The following is a 19,939-nucleotide window of genomic DNA, read 5'->3' as shown; positions in this document are numbered from 1 at the left end:
AAAAAAATCATTCACTCTCTGAAATAATACTGTTGTATATAGTTACAATTTCACCCCAGAGAAGATAAATGCCCAGTGCTCCAAGTATCAGAAACAGCCCTTTTCTCTTTCCTAAGGAAGTCATTGCTGACAAATTCTCTTACCTTTCTAAACAACATCTTCTGAATCACAATAGGAATTAGTAAGCAAATCCAGTAGAACCTCAGTGTTATGAACGCCTCAGGAATGGAGGTTGTTCATAACTCTGAAATATTAACTCTCAACAAAATTTTATGGTTCTTTCAAAAGTTTACAGCTGAACATAGACTTACTACAGCTTTGAAACTTTACTATGCAGAAGAAATATGCTGCTTGCTTTTTTTTTTTTGTAGTTTACGTTAAGCACAGTACTGAACTGTATTTGCCTTTTTTTTTTTGGTCTGTGCTGCTGCCTGAGTGTGTACTTCCAGTTCCAAGTTAGATGTGTGGTTGACTGGTGGTTTATAACTCTGGTGTTTGTAACACTGAGGTTCTACTGTATCTTCTCCCAAATGGAATACTTTATTGTGCTGTTCTGAACAGTACTATGGAGGATTCAACTGCACTGTACATATCTAAGGTTCAATCTCACAATTTATCAAAGAGCTACAATTTTTGTAACCTCTTTTTGCAGGTGTAAATGAAGGTTACAAAGTAACAAAAGGGCTCTTGGAACTTCCATCAGCAATTCCAACTGGTACTATTACTGTAGACACTGCAGCAATTTTGATGTACCCACCGCAATATAGTACTCTTCTGGCCCTTGGGCAAAACACCTCATGCTTTACATCTCTGGAAGTGAATGACACAAGAGATTCATAGTTTTTCTTAGGGGGCTTCAATTCTTCATAACAGTTAATTAATGATCACTAAGAATCTTTAATATCCTCCTCCTGCACAGCCTTCTGCAGATGGTTAAACACTGAATTTAAGTATCCAGATAAATAAAATCAGTGGCTAAAACAACAGCATTAATCAAGCATATCAAGATGTCAAAGTCCCAGATAATTTACCAAGAGGCCAAATACAGCCTTTCAAGAGCACAGAACATTTCTAAACTTGCTTCAGAATTCAGTTTCCATTCCTGAAGTACAGGAATGTCCTTAGCAGATTTACACTGTGATAAGGTCAGATTATGCCCCTCAGATCCACACATCTCTGCAAATGAACCCCTCTTCCCTACATGAAAAGAGGTGAAGAGGATCAGCCACCTCCAGAACATCACTCTTCCCATCCTCGGTCCTGTAGAGGGCCTCTTGTGGGGCTGGAAGAGCAAAACGGTGAAACTCACTAGTCTAAATCACCAAACTATGCGAAGTGCAAAAAAGAAAAACTGCATATATGGGGAACAGTAAATTAGATTAGTAATTATTTTATTTTATTTTTTAACCATTTAAGATGTTACTCACAGGTAAGTGAATGTGCCTCTTAAAAATACTGTGTATGATTTTTAACATGTAGTGATCCCTTTAAATGGGACTCATACAACTGTGAACATAACCAAACAACTTGAACATAAAAACAATGAGGTGTCCAGTGCACCTTAAATACTTAACAGATTTATCTGGGCATAAGCTTTTGTGGGTAAAAACCCCACTTCTTCTACTCTAGTGACACTATCATAGGACCCAGACACACCATCAGAGACTCATTCACTTGCACATCTACTAATGTGATATATGCCATCATGTGCCAGCAATGCCCCTCTGCCATGTACATTGGACAAACTGGACAGTCTCTACGTAAAAGGATAAATGGACACAAATCAGACATCAGGAATGGTAACATAAAAAAGCCAGTAGGAGAACACTTCAATCTCCCTGGACACTCAATAACAGATTTAAAAGTAGCCATCCTTCAACAAAAAAGCTTCAAAAACAGACTTCAAAGAGAAACTGCTGAGCTACAATTCATTTGCAAACTTAACACCATCAATTTAGGCTTGAATAGGGACTGGTAGTGGCTGGCTCACTACAAAAGCAGTTTTCCCTCTCTTGGTATTGCACCTCCTCTTGAATTATTGGGAGTGGACTACATCCACCCTGACTAAATTGGCCTTCAACGTTGGTTCTCCACTTGTAAGGTAACTCCCTTCTCTTCATGTGCCAATATATATTGATGCCTGTATCTGTAATTTTCACTTCATGCATCTGAAGAAGTGGGATTTTACCCACAAAAGCTTATGCCCAAATAAATCTGTTAGTCTTTAAGGTGCCACCGGACTTCCAAAATTAATGGAGTAGGCAACCTTTCTGCAAATGGGAGCCACATGTATCTTAATCAATCAGAGCTTTGTAATCCACCAAATAAATAAATATTTATAAATAAATATATAAATAAATCAGAGTTCACACAGTTTTTCTAACAATTCCCACATAGTTTACACAAAACAGCCGTTAGAGTAAAATGCTCAGTAAATTTTAAGCAATCACAGAAATAAACAATGGGCCAAATTTATCCACTCTCTGCAATGCTGTTACACCACTGATGTGTTTGGTCCATTATCCTGAAGCAAGATTAACATACCCCTTCTTGCTCTTCATTTTCTCTTCATCAGTTTTCTTTTGCTGGTTTCTCATCCCCGCACCAACCCCTCTTCTCAAATTTAATTGATTTCTCCATTTCTACTATTAACGTGTGTCTACGTATATTACAGCTTCAGTTACAACTTCAGATGTTCAGTTTGGGATATTTTGGAGGCACCGGTACTCATCAATATCAATTCACTGTGTCATAACAAGAGATGCTGAAAACAGTAACACTAATGTAGGCTGAAAATTGTGAGGCAACATCCCCTCTCCAAGAGCACTACTCCAGAAACAGTGCCTCTACTCTGCAAATGAGCATCTCTGAAAGCACTGGTGGGAGACAGAAAAAAACTGAACAGCAGAAGAGAGCTTCTAAGCACAAGATCCTCCAGGAAGCATAAAACTATTTAGAAACTACAGGTACCCCTCCCCCAGCTTTCCTTTTCAAAGCAAGAAGACTGTCAAGCAAGTACGAAAAGGGGGGCGAACAGAATAAATATTGTTACACACGTTGGGTACATCTGAATGTGTACACATAAGTCACACTCGCACAGGTCAAGGAAGAAACTATACCGTACTTCACACTGATTTAAGAAAATATATTTAAGCATGAAGTTAAATATTCTCCTTTCCAACCTGCACAGTAAAGCCACAATGCAGTTCAGCTGATGGATATATTATTCCCATCTTTTTGGGGGACTACATCATATCACAGTTTATGACCATGAATTTAAAAATGGTTTTCAATCTTATCCTTTCTCCATTGTCTATTGCACTTCTTCTCTATTGTCTCTCTTCTTCATGCTCCAATGCGTCTCTCCTTGATCCTTCTCTCCCCACCGCCTCCCTCCCCATGGGTGAAACCTTGTCACCATTTAAGTCAAAGACAAAACCTCTAGTGTCCAACTTTGAACCTTCCATCACTCTTTTCCTCCTGCTAGATTCCCCATCCCTCTCTTCTTTCCCATAGGGAGAGGAAGGAACAACGAAAGTAGCTTCTGAAGGATTTAAGGTTTCAGAGAGCTGGCAGTGTCATCCACTTTCAAGAAAGCTTACAGTCAGACGTTTACAGTCCTCAAACTACAAAGAATCTATACAATCTTTACAATCTATTTTATTCTGTGATCCAGAGGGAGGCTCAAATCAGGATGAGTCAGACAGTGACAGGAAAGGATTATAGCAAGAAAATATACTTGCTTCTAATCAGGAGGTAAAGTCTACATCTGAGAACTGCACCAACTGTCTTTGAACAGTCTAAAAATGAATTTAACAGACAGGAAGTATTCAAGTTGTTCCACAGAACAGAGCTCTGTTCTTGAGGTCTGCTTCTATGGACAAGGACCCTGACCAGAGAAAAGCTGTTGCAATCTTTGACTTTAAAACTAATGAAAAGAGACTTTCTTCTTAAAAACAGGTTTAGAGTATGTCCTATTAGATAATCAGCCCGGCTGCCCCTCCCTCTGCAAATGGTTGGGAAAGAGCTTGGCATAAGACATGTTAATTGGCTCCATCCCTATTAAAAAAATAATTCAGCTCATCTCTAGCAATAGCAAAGTTCTTAAGACTGTCTGATAAGGTAAAGCTATCATTTTTGCCTTTGCTTGTATTTCAGCAGAGATGAGTTAACAGAAAAGAAAAATACGAGTGCAAACCATCAGCTTAACCTGTTCATCCAATGTTGTCTGTTGCTTTACTGACGTTCTACCTAACTCACTCATTTTTCTTCTGAAGAGCTTCTCAGATCTCTGAAGTGTATTGAGGAAGATAGTAAAACAATTCTGAGTAGCAAATCAAACTGGTTTTTCAATTAAAAGTGACATTTTGTTTCGTTATTTAAATTGTATTAAAAAAATTCAAAAAGTTTTTTAAAAAAACCCATAAAAATGGAACTAAACGTTCAAATTTTATTCAACCCAAAATGAATTTTACACTTTTTGGTTCACTGAAATTTGTTCAGAATATCTGCATTTTGGACCGACTGCCACCCACAACGTTGTTTTAATTTTTATTTTTTTTGACTGGCCAGCAAACCAAAAAAGTTCTTTGCAGAGCTCTATCATTTACGCTTATATATTTTTTCAAACTTCATATTTCCAGAACATTTTACGACAAGTTTTGATAAGTGATGTGTAGAATCTAATATATCAGTGCATTATCTTCAAGGGCTGGCCCAGTTAGAATGTGATATAAGAACATGTATCCCGGATGCAGGGCTCCTTCTCCATGGAAACATGGATCTTGGAAACAAATGTAGGTTTCGGTTGAACGCTTTTTTTACTCTGCTTCAGAATCACTTCCTTCAGGGTCGTCATGTCAATGGGGCAGGCAGCAAGGTCAATGCTCCCAGTGTGTCTGATCCATGTTGTGGGAGAAGGAACTGCAGCAGCCCTGGAGTGTTTTTATTTGTTGCACATGGACAGCGGGACAATAGTGATTCCACTTGACTCCTGACAGCATGAAAGGAATCACTGACACTCCAGACACATGATGAAGAGTGGACAGGTGGATGTCTGAGGCCCCTTCTAGGGTTTTGCTTTGGGTTTGTTTTTGGTGGTAGGAGGCACACAAAGAATAGAAGGAGTGGTGAACAAGGAGAGGTAATGTACAGACAGTGAAGAAGAGTTAAACAGTGAAGGGCAACAGAACTGATAGAAGAGACAATCAAGAAATAAAAGTACCAGAAGAGAAAAAACATGGACAAAAGCCCATCCTGCCAGGAGGGGTGGGGAGGGGTCTTAATCAGTCACACACAACATGCACTGCCACCCACAGAGAGCAGACCAGGCACTAGGAAGTGCAGAAGCATCAGGAACTATGGGTATGTCTACACTACGGAATAAGGTCGAATTTATAGAAGTCGGTTTTTTAGAAATCGGTTTTATATATTTGAGTGTGTGTGTCCCCACAGAAGTGCATTAAGTGCATTAACTCGGCGGAGTGCTTCCACAGTACCGAGGCTAGAGTTGACTTCCGGAGCGTTGCACTGTGGGTAGCTATCCCACAGTTCCCGCAGTCTCCGCTGCCCATTGGAATTCTGGGTTGAGATCCCAATGCCTGATGGGGCTGAAACATTGTCGCGGGTGGTTCTGGGTACATATCGTCAGTCCCCCCCTTCCCTCCCTCCCTCCGTGAAAGCAAGGGCAGACAATTGTTTTGCGCCTTTTTTCCTGAGTTACCTGTGCGGACGCCATACCACCGCAAGCATGGAGCCCGCTCAGGTAACCGTCACCGTATGTCTCCTGGGTGCTGGCAGACGTGGCACGGCATTGCTACACAGTAGCAGCAACCCATTGCCTTGTGGCAGCAGACGGTACAATACGACTGGTAGCCGTCCTCGTCATGTCCGAGGTACTCCTGGTCGCCTGTGTGATCAGGAACGCCTGGGCAGACATGGGCGCAGGGACTAAATTTTTGGTGACTTGACCAGGTCATTCTCTTTAGTCCTGCAGTCAGTCGTATTGAACCGTCTAATGGTGAGCAGGCAGGCAATACGGATTGCTAGCAGTCGTATTGTACCATCTTCTGCCGGGCAGGCAAGAGATGACGATGGCTAGCAGTCGTATTGTACCATCTTCTGCCGGGCAGGCAAGAGATGACGATGGCTAGCAATCGTATTGTACCATCTTCTGCCGGGCAGGCAAGAGATGACGATGGCTAGCAATCGTACTGTGCCATCTTCTGCCGGGCAGGCAAGAGATGAGGATGGCTAGCAGTCGTACTGTGCCATCTTCTGCCGAGCAGCCATGAGATGTGGATGGCTTGCAGTCCTTCTGCATCGTCTGCTGCCAGCCAAAGATGTAAAAGATAGATGGAGTGGATCAAAACAAGAAATAGACCAGATTTGTTTTCTACTCATTTGCCTTCTGCCCTGTCTAGGGGACTCATTCCTCTAGGTCACACTGCAGTCACTCACAGAGAAGGTGCAGTGAGGTAGATCTAGCCATGTATCAATCAGAGGCCAGGCTAACCTCCTTGTTCCAATAAGAACAATAACTTAGGTGCACCATTTCTTATTGGAACCCTCCGTGAAGTCCTGCCTGAACTACTCCTTGATGTAAAGCCACCCCCTTTGTGGATTTTAGCCTCCTGAAGCCAACCCTGTAAGCCGTGTCGTCAGTCGCCCCTCCCTCCGTCAGAGCAACGGCAGACAATCATTCCGCGCCTTTTTTCTGTGCGGACGCCATACCAAGGCAAGCATGGAGTCCGCTCAGCTCACTTTGGCAATTAGGAGCACATTAAACACCACACGCATTATCCAGCAGTATATGCAGCACCAGAACCTGGCAAAGCGCTACCGGGCGAGGAGGCGACGTCAGCGCGGTCACGTGAGTGATCAGGACATGGACACAGATTTCTCTGAAAGCCTGGGCCCTGCCAATGCATGCATAATGGTGCTAATGGGGCAGGTTCATGCTGTGGAACGCCGATTCTGGGCTCGGGAAACAAGCACAGACTGGTGGGACCGCATAGTGTTGCGGGTCTGGGACGATTCCCAGTGGCTGCGAAACTTTCGCATGCGTAAGGGCACTTTCATGGAACTTTGTGACTTGCTTTCCCCTGCCCTGAAGCGCATGAATACCAAGATGAGAGCAGCCCTCACAGTTGAGAAACGAGTGGCGATAGCCCTGTGGAAGCTTGCAACGCCAGACAGCTACCGGTCAGTTGGGAATCAATTTGGAGTGGGCAAATCTACTGTGGGGGCTGCTGTGATGCAAGTAGCCCACGCAATCAAAGGTCTGCTGATATCAAGGGTAGTGACCTTGGGAAATGTGCAGGTCATAGTGGATGGCTTTGCTGCAATGGGATTCCCTAACTGTGGTGGGGCCATAGACGGAACCCATATCCCTATCTTGGCACCGGAGCACCAAGCCGGCGAGTACATAAACCGCAAGGGGTACTTTTCAATAGTGCTGCAAGCTCTGGTGGATCACAAGGGACGTTTCACCAACATCAACGTGGGATGGCCGGGAAAGGTACATGACGCTCGCATCTTCAGGAACTCTGGTCTGTTTCAAAAGCTTCAAGAAGGGACTTTATTCCCAGACCAGAAAATAACTGTTGGTGATGTTGAAATGCCTATATGTATCCTTGGGGACCCAGCCTACCCCTTAATGCCATGGCTCATGAAGCCGTACACAGGCAGCCTGGACAGCAGTCAGGAGCTGTTCAACTACAGGCTGAGCAAGTGCAGAATGGTGGTAGAATTTGCATTTGGACGTTTAAAGGCGCGCTGGCGCAGTTTACTGACTCGGTTAGACCTCAGCGAAACCAATATTCCCACTGTTATTACTGCTTGCTGTGTGCTCCACAATATCTGTGAGAGTAAGGGGGAGACGTTTATGGCGGGGTGGGAGGTTGAGGCAAATCGCCTGGCTGCTGGTTATGCGCAGCCAGACACCAGGGCGGTTAGAAGAGCACAGGAGGGTGCGGTACGCATCAGAGAGGCTTTGAAAACCAGTTTCATGACTGGCCAGGCTACGGTGTGAAAGTTCTGTTTGTTTCTCCTTGATGAAACCCCCCGCCCCTTGGTTCACTCTACTTCCTTGTAAGCTAACCACCCTCCCCCCCTCCCTTTGATCACCGCTTGCAGAGGCAATAAAGTCATTGTTGCTTCACATTCATGCATTCTTTATTCATTCATCACACAAATAGGGGGATGACTACCAAGGTAGCCCAGGAGGGGTGGTGGAGGAGGGAAGGAAAATGCCACACAGCACTTTAAAAGTTTACAACTTTAAAATTTATTGAATGACAGCCTTCTTTTTTTGGGGCAATCCTCTGTGGTGGAGTGGCTGGTTGGCCGGTGGCCCCCCCACCGCGTTCTTGGGCATCTGGGTGTGGAGGCTATGGAACTTGGGGAGGAGGGCGGTTGGTTACACAGGGGCTGTAGTGGCAGTCTGTGCTCCAGCTGCCTTTGCTGCAGCTCAACCATACACTGGAGCATACTGGTTTGGTCCTCCAGCAGCCTCAGCATTGAATCCTGCCTCCTCTCATCACGCTGTCGCCACATTCGAGCTTCAGCCCTCTCTTCAGCCCGCCACTTACTCTCTTCAGCCCGCCACTTACTCTCTTCAGCCCGCCACCTCTCCTCCTGGTCATTTTGTGCTTTCCTGCAGTCTGACATTATTTGCCTCCACGCATTCGTCTGTGCTCTGTCAGTGTGGGAGGACAGCATGAGCTCGGAGAACATTTCATCTCGAGTGCGTTTTTTTTTCTTTCTAATCTTCACTAGCCTCTGGGAAGGAGAAGATCCTGTGATCATTGAAACACATGCAGCTGGTGGAGAAAAGAAAAGGGACAGCGGTATTTAAAAAGACACATTTTATAAAACACTGGCTACACTCTTTCAGGGTAAACCTTGCTGTTAACATTACATACATAGCACATGTGCTTTCGTTACAAGGTCGCATTTTGCCTCCCCCCACCGCGTGGCTACCCCCTCAACCCTCCCCCCTCCCTGTGGCTAACAGCGGGGAACATTTCTGTTCAGCCGCAGGCAAACAGCCCAGCAGGAATGGGCTCCTCTGAGTGTCCCCTGAAGAAAAGCACCCTATTTCAACCAGGTGACCATGGATTATATCTCACTCTCCTGAGGATAACACATGAACGGATGTTGCTTGAACGCCAGCAAACATACACTGCAATGCTTTGTTGTACAATGATTCCCGAGTACGTGTTACTGGCCTGGAGTGGTATAGTGTCCTACCATGAAGGACGCAATAAGTCTGCCCTCCCCAGAAACCTTTTGCAAAGGCTTTGGGAGTATATCCAGGAGAGCCGCGAATGCCAGGGCAGAGTAATCCTTTCACATGCTTGCTTTTAAACCATGTATAGTATTTTAAAAGGTACACTCACCGGAGGTCCCTTCTCCGCCTGCTGGGTCCAGGAGGCAGCCTTGGGTGGGTTCAGGGGGTACTGGCTCCAGGTCCAGGGTGAGAAACAGTTCCTGGCTGTCGGGAAAACCGGTTTCTCCGCTTGCTTGCTGTGAGCTATCTACAACCTCATCATCATCATCATCATCTTCTTCGTCCCCAAAACCTGCTTCCGTATTGCCTCCATCTCCATTGAAGGAGTCAAACAACACGGCTGGGGTAGTGGTGGCTGAACCCCCTAAAATGGCATGCAGCTCATCATAGAAGCGGCACGTTTGGGGCTCTGACCCGGAGCGGCCGTTCGCCTCTCTGGTTTTCTGGTAGGCTTGCCTCAGCTCCTTCAGTTTCACGCGGCACTGCTTCGGGTCCCTGTTATGGCCTCTGTCCTTCATGCCCTGGGAGATCTTGACAAAGGTTTTGGCATTTCGAAAACTGGAACGGAGTTCTGATAGCACGGATTCCTCTCCCCATACAGCGATCAGATCCCATACCTCCCGTTCGGTCCATGCTGGAGCTCTTTTGCGATTCTGAGACTCCATCATGGTCACCTCTGCTGATGAGCTCTGCATGGTCACCTGCAGCTTGCCACGCTGGCCAAACAGGAAATGAGATTCAAAAGTTCGCGGTTCTTTTCCTGTCTACCTGGCCAGTGCATCTGAGTTGAGAGTGCTGTCCAGAGCGGTCAAAATGGAGCACTCTGGGATAGCTCCCGGAGGCCAATACCGTCGAATTGTGTCCACAGTACCCCAAATTCGACCCGGCAAGGCCGATTTAAGCGCTAATCCGCTTGTCAGGGGTGGAGTAAGGAAATCGATTTTAAGAGCCCTTTAAGTCGAAATAAAGGGCTTCATCGTGTGGACGGGTGCAGGTTTACATCGATTTAATGCTGCTAAATTCGACCTAAAGTCCTAGTGTAGACCAGGGCTAAGGCAGTGGTTATCACCAGTGGAGCTACTCTCTTCAATGACAGTTATCATTCAGCTTTTCATCTCCTGCTGCAGTCACAGATCATCTGAAGATAACCCCCTTGGGACCACCAAAACCATATGATGGCATAGTCATTCATTAGTGAGGTGTACTACGAGCAACTTATTTTTCTCTTCTACAAAGCCACATCCACCCATCACCCTCAGCGCAAACAATCATCTTCATCTTCTATCAGATACATACTGCATGTCAGCTTTACTTAAACATAATTCAACAAGATACATAGGCATATGCCTAACATTAAGGACAAGTAATCCCAGCATCCTAATGTATCAGGACCATAATCTTCTCTTCCCCATTATCTCTCTCATTTAATAAGGCATCAAAAATTAATTTATTGTAACTCCATGACACTAAAAGAAAAAGGGCCATGAATTTTAATTGTAATCTAATAAAATGCACTTCACAACAGTTGAACTTCTGCTTTATCATTAGCATTGTACAAACAGTACCATGCACGCCAAAAATAGAATACTTCTTAGTCACACAGAATTGTTAACTGTGCAAGCTTCCGTTGTGCAAGCTTCCATTTCACTCCTATCAAGCCCAGCTTTCCAAACCATCAGCAGCTGTGGACTCCAACCCTTCCTGCTTCATTGCTCTTCAGATCCCACCTTTAGCTTACAGTAAGGAAGGGAAGTAAGTAATCCCAGTGGGAAACATAAGACAAAGTGTAAAATTCTACCTACCCACTCACACAAGGTGAGCTGACAAGTAAAACATGAGGGACAGATTCTGTGATGCATCTTTCAAGGGACACAGCACCAAAAATCACCACCATCTGATGTGGTCCAAAGGTAAATTACAGAAGAAAAGACATCAGAATGTCTGGCTTCTAAAGACACTTCTCCCTTTTTCCTAGTGTATCTGCATTTCCAGGCATCACTTGTCTCACAGAAGTACTTTAAATCTGGAATTTAATGAACACCACACAACTGTCATTTCCTGAGTGACTAGTACTCCTCTACTGCTTTGTTTTTTATAAGGCCTGCCGTTAGGCCAGCTGCAGGCAGAAGCCCTTCCAAAGGAGAAAACACAATTTTCTTTTTGTCCCTTTAACAAGTGATGTAGGACACAGGACCTGCCACACTGGATCAGGTCAATGATCAATCTAGTCCAATACTCAGTCTCTGACAGTGGCCAGTACCAATATACAGAGGTACGGTTCAGCAACTCTTACAATGGAAAGTTACAGAATAACCTACCTGTGGGGAAAGTTAGTGGTTAGCTTATGCCCTGAAGCATCAAGATTTAAAATCCTTTTAAATGTTACTGTGAATGTTCTTGTGGGTCACAGAAGTGTCTAATACTTTTTTGAACTCTGATAATATACAGATCTTAGCTGTTTATTAGAAAAAGGATCCAAAGAGGGCTGGAAGGAAACCACAAAGAGCCAAAGCAACAAATGTTTGTTGGCTGACAGAGAGAAAAAAAGAGGGGTAGAAAATTTTAAGGAAAGCTTGATTGGAAGTAAGATGCAAACTGAGCACATGCTTTGGAACAAAATTGGGGGGGGGGGAGTGAAGACATGCTATATTTTAAATTTAGACTCAGAGGATAAAAACATAACAAGATTAGCCTATTTAAAACCTCAGTACAAGCCTGGAATTTATCAAAACCTAGCAGCTGATGAATGGGGACAAACAAAAATGCCAAGAAAACAAACCAGACTAGAGAAAGAAGAAAACGAGATTACTTTCCTGTAAGTGAAGGTTCTTCGAGATGCGTGGTTCCTATCTGTATTCCACTGAGGGGTTATATGTGCAAGCATCATGCGCCTGGAGCCAGAGCTTTTGAAAGTAGTACTGTTTGGCAGTCCGCACATATGCCCTGTGCCACCTCGTGGTCTCACCCAAGGCGATAAAGGGTGCTGCGGGCTACTGGCATCTCCAGTTCCTTCTCTACCACAGGGCTGTTGACTCTGCAGCAGAGGGGAATTTCTGGAGGGTGGGACTGGAATGCATATTGGGACCACACATCTCAAAGAACTTTCAGTTACAGGTAAGTAACCTCATTTTCTTCTTTGAGCGATGGTCCCTACTGTATTCCACTGTGGGTGATTAACAAGCAGTACCTATGTGGAAGGATGTTGTGAGGAGATTGTGGAACAGAAGACTGCTGCTCCAAATGAAGGGTGCATCGCAGAATCATGCACTATATTGCACTTATATTCCAATTGATTTATTTTATAATTATATGGTAAAAATGAGGAAGTAAGCAATTTTTCAGTAATAGTGTGCTGTGGCACTTTTGTATTTTTAGGTCTGATTTTGTAAGCAACTCATTTTCAAGTGAGGTGAAACTTGGGGTTCTCAACCTTTCCAGACTCCTGGCAGGGGTACAGTACTCTGGAAAGGTTGAGAACTACTGGTCTAGGGTATTGGCTATTCTCCACAGCAAATCCTCAAACTGGTCATCTGATGGGACGAGGGGATTGAAGAGGCAGCTGGATCTGGACAAGATGAGGGATGCTTCTCCTGATCCATTTGGCTAATTGCTGCGTCGTCCAGCACTACATTGGAATGCCTACCTGACGAGGGTTGTGATGGTGAAGTGGTGGAGTCCTCCTGAACTGAGCAGGTTTGTTTGGAGAGTAAATATTGGGGCCATTCCAGTATGGCCAGCCCTGTTGACCCTGCTGTTGCACAGCCTGTGACAGCGGTGCCAGATACCAACTTTGCCAAAAAGGCAAGGTGGCAAACTGCCATTGTGCTGTTGGCACCTTATGATAGTTGTGCTTCTGGAATGGGAGCAGTGGACCACCGGACATCTGTATAGTCAGAATCACAGGAGCCAGAAACCTCACTAAATGGCAGTGCCATCAGAACTGCAGGAATGGGAGGTGGCAGGAACAGCTGGAGAAGGGTGCCTTTGACTTGGTGATCAGATTAGGGGTTGTGGAGACCATAGTCCCTAGAGTGAGAATAACTCATGGGGACCCAAGGCACTTCTAAGTGTCCGAGGGGTCAGTGGTATCCATTCTGCTGGAGGAGTTGGTATTGGGAACTGCATCTGTCTGGACACCAATGGTTCCCAAGATGCTGGTGGAGTTGCCGGTCCGTAATTGGTACTAATGGATCCAGCAATCGGTGCAGCCATTTCTTGGTCTTGTGAGACTTGAAATGTGTGGTTCCTTCATAGTCAGAAGTAGTAGAGAGTGCCGAGTCGTGTTTAGACTTGGAGAAAGACTTAGCGCCATGCTTATGTGCATGCTTCCTTGGTTCATGGCTAGGCCCTAGCGCAGGGTCCTTAGCACTGGTACTGGCGGAGCCTGATGGAGGTTCTACAGCAAGAGGACATTCTTTGCCTGTGCAGGACAATGTACAGGGCGGGTTCCCTGGCCAGGATCTGATGCTGGACCCCTGACAGCCTCCATAAAGTGTTTCCTGAGATGGAAAGTCTGGTTCTCCTGAGTACAGGCAGGAAAGGAGAGGCAGATACTGCACCTGGCCGCAATGTGGGCTTCCCCCAAGCAGTACAAACAACGCTGATGCTCGTAGCTGATGGAAAAAGTGAGGGCAGGAAGCACAGGTTTTGAACCCCAGCATCTTTGGCATAATCCATTACCCAGGCCTGGATACCACGTGGGGATGGGTGGGAAGTTTAGCAGGAAACACCGTCGAAGCAACATCCCAAGTCCTAAATTAGGTACGAAAGAAAGAATTGAACAAAAAGAAAATGCAGAACAAATAAAAAAATCTAAGCTACAAGGATAGTTTTGAAAAGTGCATCACCACGATGATAGGAGTAGAAGCTCCGACTCGGGCCATGCGGCGGTGATAAGAAACTAGAGACTCCAGTGGTCTGCCGCACCCTATCTCACCTCAGGCAAGACCACGAGGCGGCGCAGGGCACACATGCAGACCGCTGAACAGTACTACTTTCAAAAGCACTGGCTCCAGGTGCATGGCACATATGCCTCAGTGGAATACAATAGGGACTATCACTCGAAGACGAACAGAACTGCTTTGAGAGATGAGGGCACAGAAGCCACAGCAAACCCAATAATAATCAACAGGTTTAAGAGCCTCTTGCTTCACTGCACTCCTTGGAAACCAGTGCAACAAGTCAGGTTTATAGACATTACAATAGCAACAGTAACATTACACTTCAGAAGGCAGCTTCATTCTCAGCCTCTATTTTCAGGGGTTTATAAATATTCTAGACAATTTAATCCCCTCTCCCCTTGATCTGAAGTAGCCCAAATCTAATGATCTTCCAGACATACTGCCAGGCCTATCTATTTACTTGGAAAAGGGAGAATTGTTGGGAGAAATTGTTTTGCTGGTGCAATAGCTGCTGTTTTAATAGGACTGTTCTTTGAAGTTATCTCAAAGGGGCCTAGAGTATACATTAGTGCCTGAAATATGGACAAATAACGGAAATTTATCATTATTTAAGTAAAAAGAAGTTTACATTTTCCTCATATAGCTAGAGCTAATCAGATTCAGTGATAGTAATTGCTGATTTAATTGAAGTCTGAATTTTTAATGAATTGATTGAACTACATGCACACTGTTTCCTGCACAACTTAGACTGGCTGCGGAAAATAACTTTCTTTTTTCATTTTGATTAATTTAAAGCTTCCTCTGGACCACATCTGAATCATGTGAATGGAAGGCAGAGTGACGGGGTTCTAGAAGATAATCTTACACAGTATCTATCTTTCCTCTTTTACTGTAGAATGTTTTAATATGCTGTGGCATTTTGCTAGATACTAAAATCAATGTATCTGATGCTTCCCTATGCTGTAATTTTTTAAATTAATTTTTAGGAGTACTCGCTATGTTGTTTTAATATAAGACCCAGAGTTATTTGAGGATTATATGAGGTGATTTCCCCCCCAGAGTTATTGGGTTGTTTTTTTCTTGACATCTTCATTATTGGTTGCTAAACCAATAAGGTTATTTATTATTCTATCTGGAAATGATAACTGTATTTTTAAAGTTCAAACAGTAGTGATATATGTTCCTCAAGAGGACTGCATGTGTCATGTCAAGTTTGAACAAAAAGGCTTGGGAAAAAAGTTAAACTGTTTGGAACAAAAGTTACACACTGATATTTTCAAAGTAATCACTAAAAACACACACAGCTGCACAGATCTAGAAAGAGTGGACCAAATTCTGCTCTCAGATAGGGAGTTTAAATCCTGATTTGCTCCACTGAAAGCAATATAGAAGAGCACAAATTGGCCTAGTAAGCACACAGGACAATAGACACCACCATGTTTAGGTTCAATAAATATTCATTCATTGAACGAGTTACATTTTAACAGTTTGTCTTCTCTAAAAAACTCCCAACTCCCTCCTCCCAGATAATTAAACTATAAAAAACCCGGTGATACTATACCATTATGAATGCAATTCAGATGATGAAATACCAGGGTTCTTAGAACCACTCTGACACTTTCTTCACAAATACCATGACACTACGCTTAACATCATGTCCCCTAATGCAAAATCCTACCCACAGCGCATCATCGCTACCCACAGCGCAGTCTCGCTACCCATACACCACTATCCTAGATGTTCAAGTATCTGGACAATTTGCTTATTCCTGGGAGACATGGTGCTTGGTGGCTATTCCACGTTTCTAGTTTATGTAGACTGCAGATATTAGAGGAAGGCAGAATGCGTAGACTGCAAAGATGCAATATTATTTTTTTAAAAATAAACAGAACGCAAACTGATAACTGAAAGGCATGCAGATGACATGGCAATGAGCCTGGTATAAACACTTGACTAGGAAAAGTGGATCCGTTTAGTTTGGACTTAGCTAATGTGCTAGCTAAAGCGGATATAAACTCAGCCTTTTTCCTAACGAGAGCATAGGCTAGAACTTGACCAGATAAAGGAGTTACCCGGCATCTATGCTGGGGAAAAGTTGAGTGGAGATTAATCTTAAGTAGCACAAAAGCTAAGCTCAACCTAACCTCAACCACTTCTCCAAGTCAAGACAATCCCCTGGATAGATCAGGTAAGTAATTAAAAGGACACCGAAAGGCTAGAGAACGGGTAAAATCTTCCTGATATTACAAGGGACATTAAAATTTCCAGGCAGACACTGCAACTGGCAGAAGAAAAGCAGAATAGGAGCACTGAAACACAAAAGCTTAACAAGACCTCCAAAAGAGTTAAAGCAGTATCTGCTCACGTGCTTATGCAAATCAGAAGCAAAGGCGTTCCCTTATGTGGAATATTAATGAGAGTGCATATATATGCCTTTTTTGTGAAGTATGGCCATGGTACTAATTAATGGATGGCAAAAACACTTTTTTACAGCATGGCAGAAGTTAAAAATAAAAACCCCAAACTCTTCGTTAATATGCTCGGATTGCCAAAAAAGTCTGTTTCTAGACAGCTCTTCTACCCACTCCGTTATCTCACCATGGAAGTAATGGTAACATCACTAATTGTTCTGCCCCCAAACACGATGTTCCGTATCCATCTTAAGAGATCCAGCAGAGACAATTTCTGGCTTAAAGAGAAATTCTGGGGAAAACATTCCTATGTGACCTTTTGGATGCAGGACTGAATTTGAGAATAGGTGTCACATAGAGGTTTTGGAATGAATTTGGTTCTGACAGTGTCGCAAATGCTAAATACATTCTTTCCAGGATAGTCTCTCTGAGCAAAAAGACAAGTCAAAGATGGAACTAACAAGAAATGGAGATAGAGAGCTTCAAGCAGAGAAGGTTGAAAGGGTAGGCAAAGCTCAGAACATCCAGCAGGCAGATGAAATGTGACTTCATGTCAATAACAGAGTGCCTGTCATAGACAATGATTTTCTTGCAGCAAATCACGAGGTCACTTGGCCTTGTAAAGTGAAAAAAAATACAAAAAAGGAAATACAAGTTGAGGATTTACCACAGTTGAAAATTATAGATATTGTTAGCGATCTGAGCAGCTCGCCAGTAGCTAAAAAGATGCGACACTTACTAAATAAAGTTGCTTAATATAAAATTATCATCTTTGCAAAAAGAGAACCACACACACAAATTTAAGACAGCAAAATCCATTACTGACTTCTAAAAAAAGAGAGAGAGAGAGCGCGCGCGCGCCATATATACTCTCTCACCTACATGTTTTTTAATCTGCTGCTTATTTGGGATCCAAATTACCAGGGCATGGAGCCTCTCCACTTATTCCCCACACACTGAAGGCACTGGAGAATTCATACGGTGCTCCCTGCTAGCACCTCTGCCCACACTAGCTACACAAAGAGGGTTGGGGGATGGAGTGAGGGCAAGGCCACAACCCTCCGACCCATACCCTGTCCAAAGGTGGAAGACCTCCCAATAAAGCAGGTGCACACCTGCGTTTGTGGGCGCCTAGAGTATTTTTTTTTTTAATCTATGGGTTCTACTCGACATTATGATACACGGAAGCACCTCCTGCTAATAGAGGGACTTTCCTTGCATGCTCCAAAACTTAGTAGGTTCTCCCTGTGTAGGGTCAAAACTCAACCTCTTTTGCGGGCGCTGACTTTATTAACCACAAAAACTGAACAATTAGACATCATGAAGTCAAATCAAAGCCTTCTTCCTCAAGCCTGACTACTACTGGGATTCGTAGTCAGCCCACACCTTAGGTCATTTCTGCATCTCACTCAATGTCCATGTTAGGATTACCTCACTCAGAAGCCTGTTCCGCCCTGCTAGCAGGCACTTCCTCCAGGCTTCATGTTGCTGGCAGGATTTGCAGGGCAAATTTCTTGATAAATACAGATTGTGAATATATACAATATAACCTCCGGGACGGGGGTGGGAGAGAACCCTTTAAGTGCCTAAGTATGTGTGTGTTAGTTCATGAAGCATTCTGCCATAGAAACATCCTGTAATGGACTTGAAACCAATTGGGATTCAGAGTGCAATATGCCAGTACTTGGAGATGAGACCTTTATAGTATAGCAGGCACACTCTGCAAGACATTTATTGACTTGAACGTTGATGATTCCCTTTCTTCCATAAACAGGTGATTATATCATGACAAAGCCAGAAAGGATACGGAGAAACATAATAAATAGAAGCAATGCACATATTCAAAGAATGGCCCTTTCTGGAAACATTACCCTTTGTTAGGGGATGTGGTGTTTCCCTTTAAATCATAATTTATACATAACTAGACATGCAATGCTCTGCATCAGCCACATGGGAAACCAGCTCATTTGTTAGCTATCTGCCCACAGACACTAGAATTAGAGACAGTTTGTAATAGCTAGTGCACTGAAACCAAGCTCTCATGGTAAAATAAAAGTTAAGCTGCCTCCGCCTCCTTCATTTTAAGGCTCCTATAATAAGAAAAAAACCTCCCTCACACACAAAAGTCTGAATCTAGTTCATAGTATGCAGGAGTCCATCTCACTAAAACCACCACCACAGCTGGCAATCTCAACAAAGAATCACACTTAGTTATTTGAGGTGCTTTTCACCTTGGTATCTAAGCCCAGAAGATGGAATAAGCATGAAACATCAATTACCCTCTCACCGGCAGAAACTAGGAAACAGAAACTCTCCAGCTCAGAACTAGGACCATTCATGGAATGGTATGAGTGCATTATCTCTAGATGTTATACAATATAACAAGTTTAGACAAAGGCTAGTCAAAGGACTGCTTTACTGAACCGCTCATATACAACTCACCTCCCAGCCCCCGCACTCCTCCCAAGTGCTTTCCCAGTTGCTGTTTCTACTCGTTACTCTGCTCACTAACTTCCATTACAGAGAGAGGAAGAGACTGCAAGGCTGTTGCCATACTACATCTCTGCTGTTAAAAGGGCTTCAAATCTCTAGATTTGTCACTCTATTCACAAGCACTCAATCCACTGTAAAAACATCTTGGAAATACAAAGGTTATTTCACCTTGATTTCCAAGAGCATTAACTATCATTGTAATTAACTTCATTGTAAGAGCATTCCATATTACCCACAATGCACATCTCACAGGGAAAATAAGATAATGATGCTGGCTGAATATGAATGATGCCTTGAAAAACACGTCCAAAAACTCTTCTCTCAGCAGCTTTGTACTAGAGAGGCCCATAAATCAGCAGGCAAACAACCAGCAGCTCAATTCTTTAAAAGCCTGTCACATTATAAAAATAGAAAAATTATTACCACAGAGCTTTGTTCCTCCTTACTACCTTTATTAGTTAACTAGGTATCTGCATGCAGATTAAACTGGTTATACTGAAAAAAAAAAAAGCTCTTTTCCACATACATTGCATAGAAGAGGCCAAAGCTTAAATCTACAGATAAACCCAAGAAGGCTGCAGACCAAAGACAGAATTTGCAGTGAGATCAATTTAAAATCCTATGTTCGAAAAACATTTGAGACTGAAATGTAAAATAGATTTTTATCATATGCAAATATTTAAAGGAACTTTAAAGAAAATGCAACCTCAGATTTTCATCTAAAATTATTTGAAAGAAAAGGGTGTCTTTTACAAAATATTTTTTCTATTTCATATCAATAAGTTTTTTTTTTTTTTAGGTGTGGGGAGACACTTGTAGCATTGGAAACTCAAACCAGTGAA

At 43.4% G+C, this 19,939-nt stretch overlaps 2 protein-coding genes across 4 annotated transcripts in view; both read right to left on the bottom strand.

Moving 5' to 3' along the window:
* The window catches only part of MCUB (mitochondrial calcium uniporter dominant negative subunit beta), an 87,455-nt gene that overhangs the window by 21,143 nt on the left and 46,373 nt on the right, over positions 1-19,939 (bottom strand). The window contains exon 1 of one of the 3 annotated variants that reach the window (XM_074949994.1): positions 19,334-19,357. The exons of the other annotated variants lie outside the window; for them this stretch is intronic. Coding sequence (XP_074806095.1) covers positions 19,334-19,342 — 9 coding nt within the window. The 5' untranslated portion in view covers positions 19,343-19,357. Of the gene's footprint in view, positions 1-19,333; positions 19,358-19,939 lie in introns of those variants that run through there. 3 annotated transcript variants of the gene reach the window in all.
* LOC141986050 (uncharacterized) lies at positions 8,281-9,810 on the bottom strand. The gene is made up of 2 exons (XM_074950217.1): positions 9,402-9,810; positions 8,281-8,822 (listed from the first exon to the last, which is right to left on the bottom strand). The coding sequence occupies exons 1-2, from the start codon at positions 9,808-9,810 to the stop codon at positions 8,281-8,283; spliced, it is 951 nt and encodes a 316-aa protein (XP_074806318.1).

The sequence above is a fragment of the Natator depressus genome, chromosome 4, assembly GCF_965152275.1.
Source record: "Natator depressus isolate rNatDep1 chromosome 4, rNatDep2.hap1, whole genome shotgun sequence".
NCBI lineage: Eukaryota > Metazoa > Chordata > Testudines > Cheloniidae > Natator > Natator depressus.
This window is presented reverse-complemented; position numbering and strand designations above follow the sequence as displayed.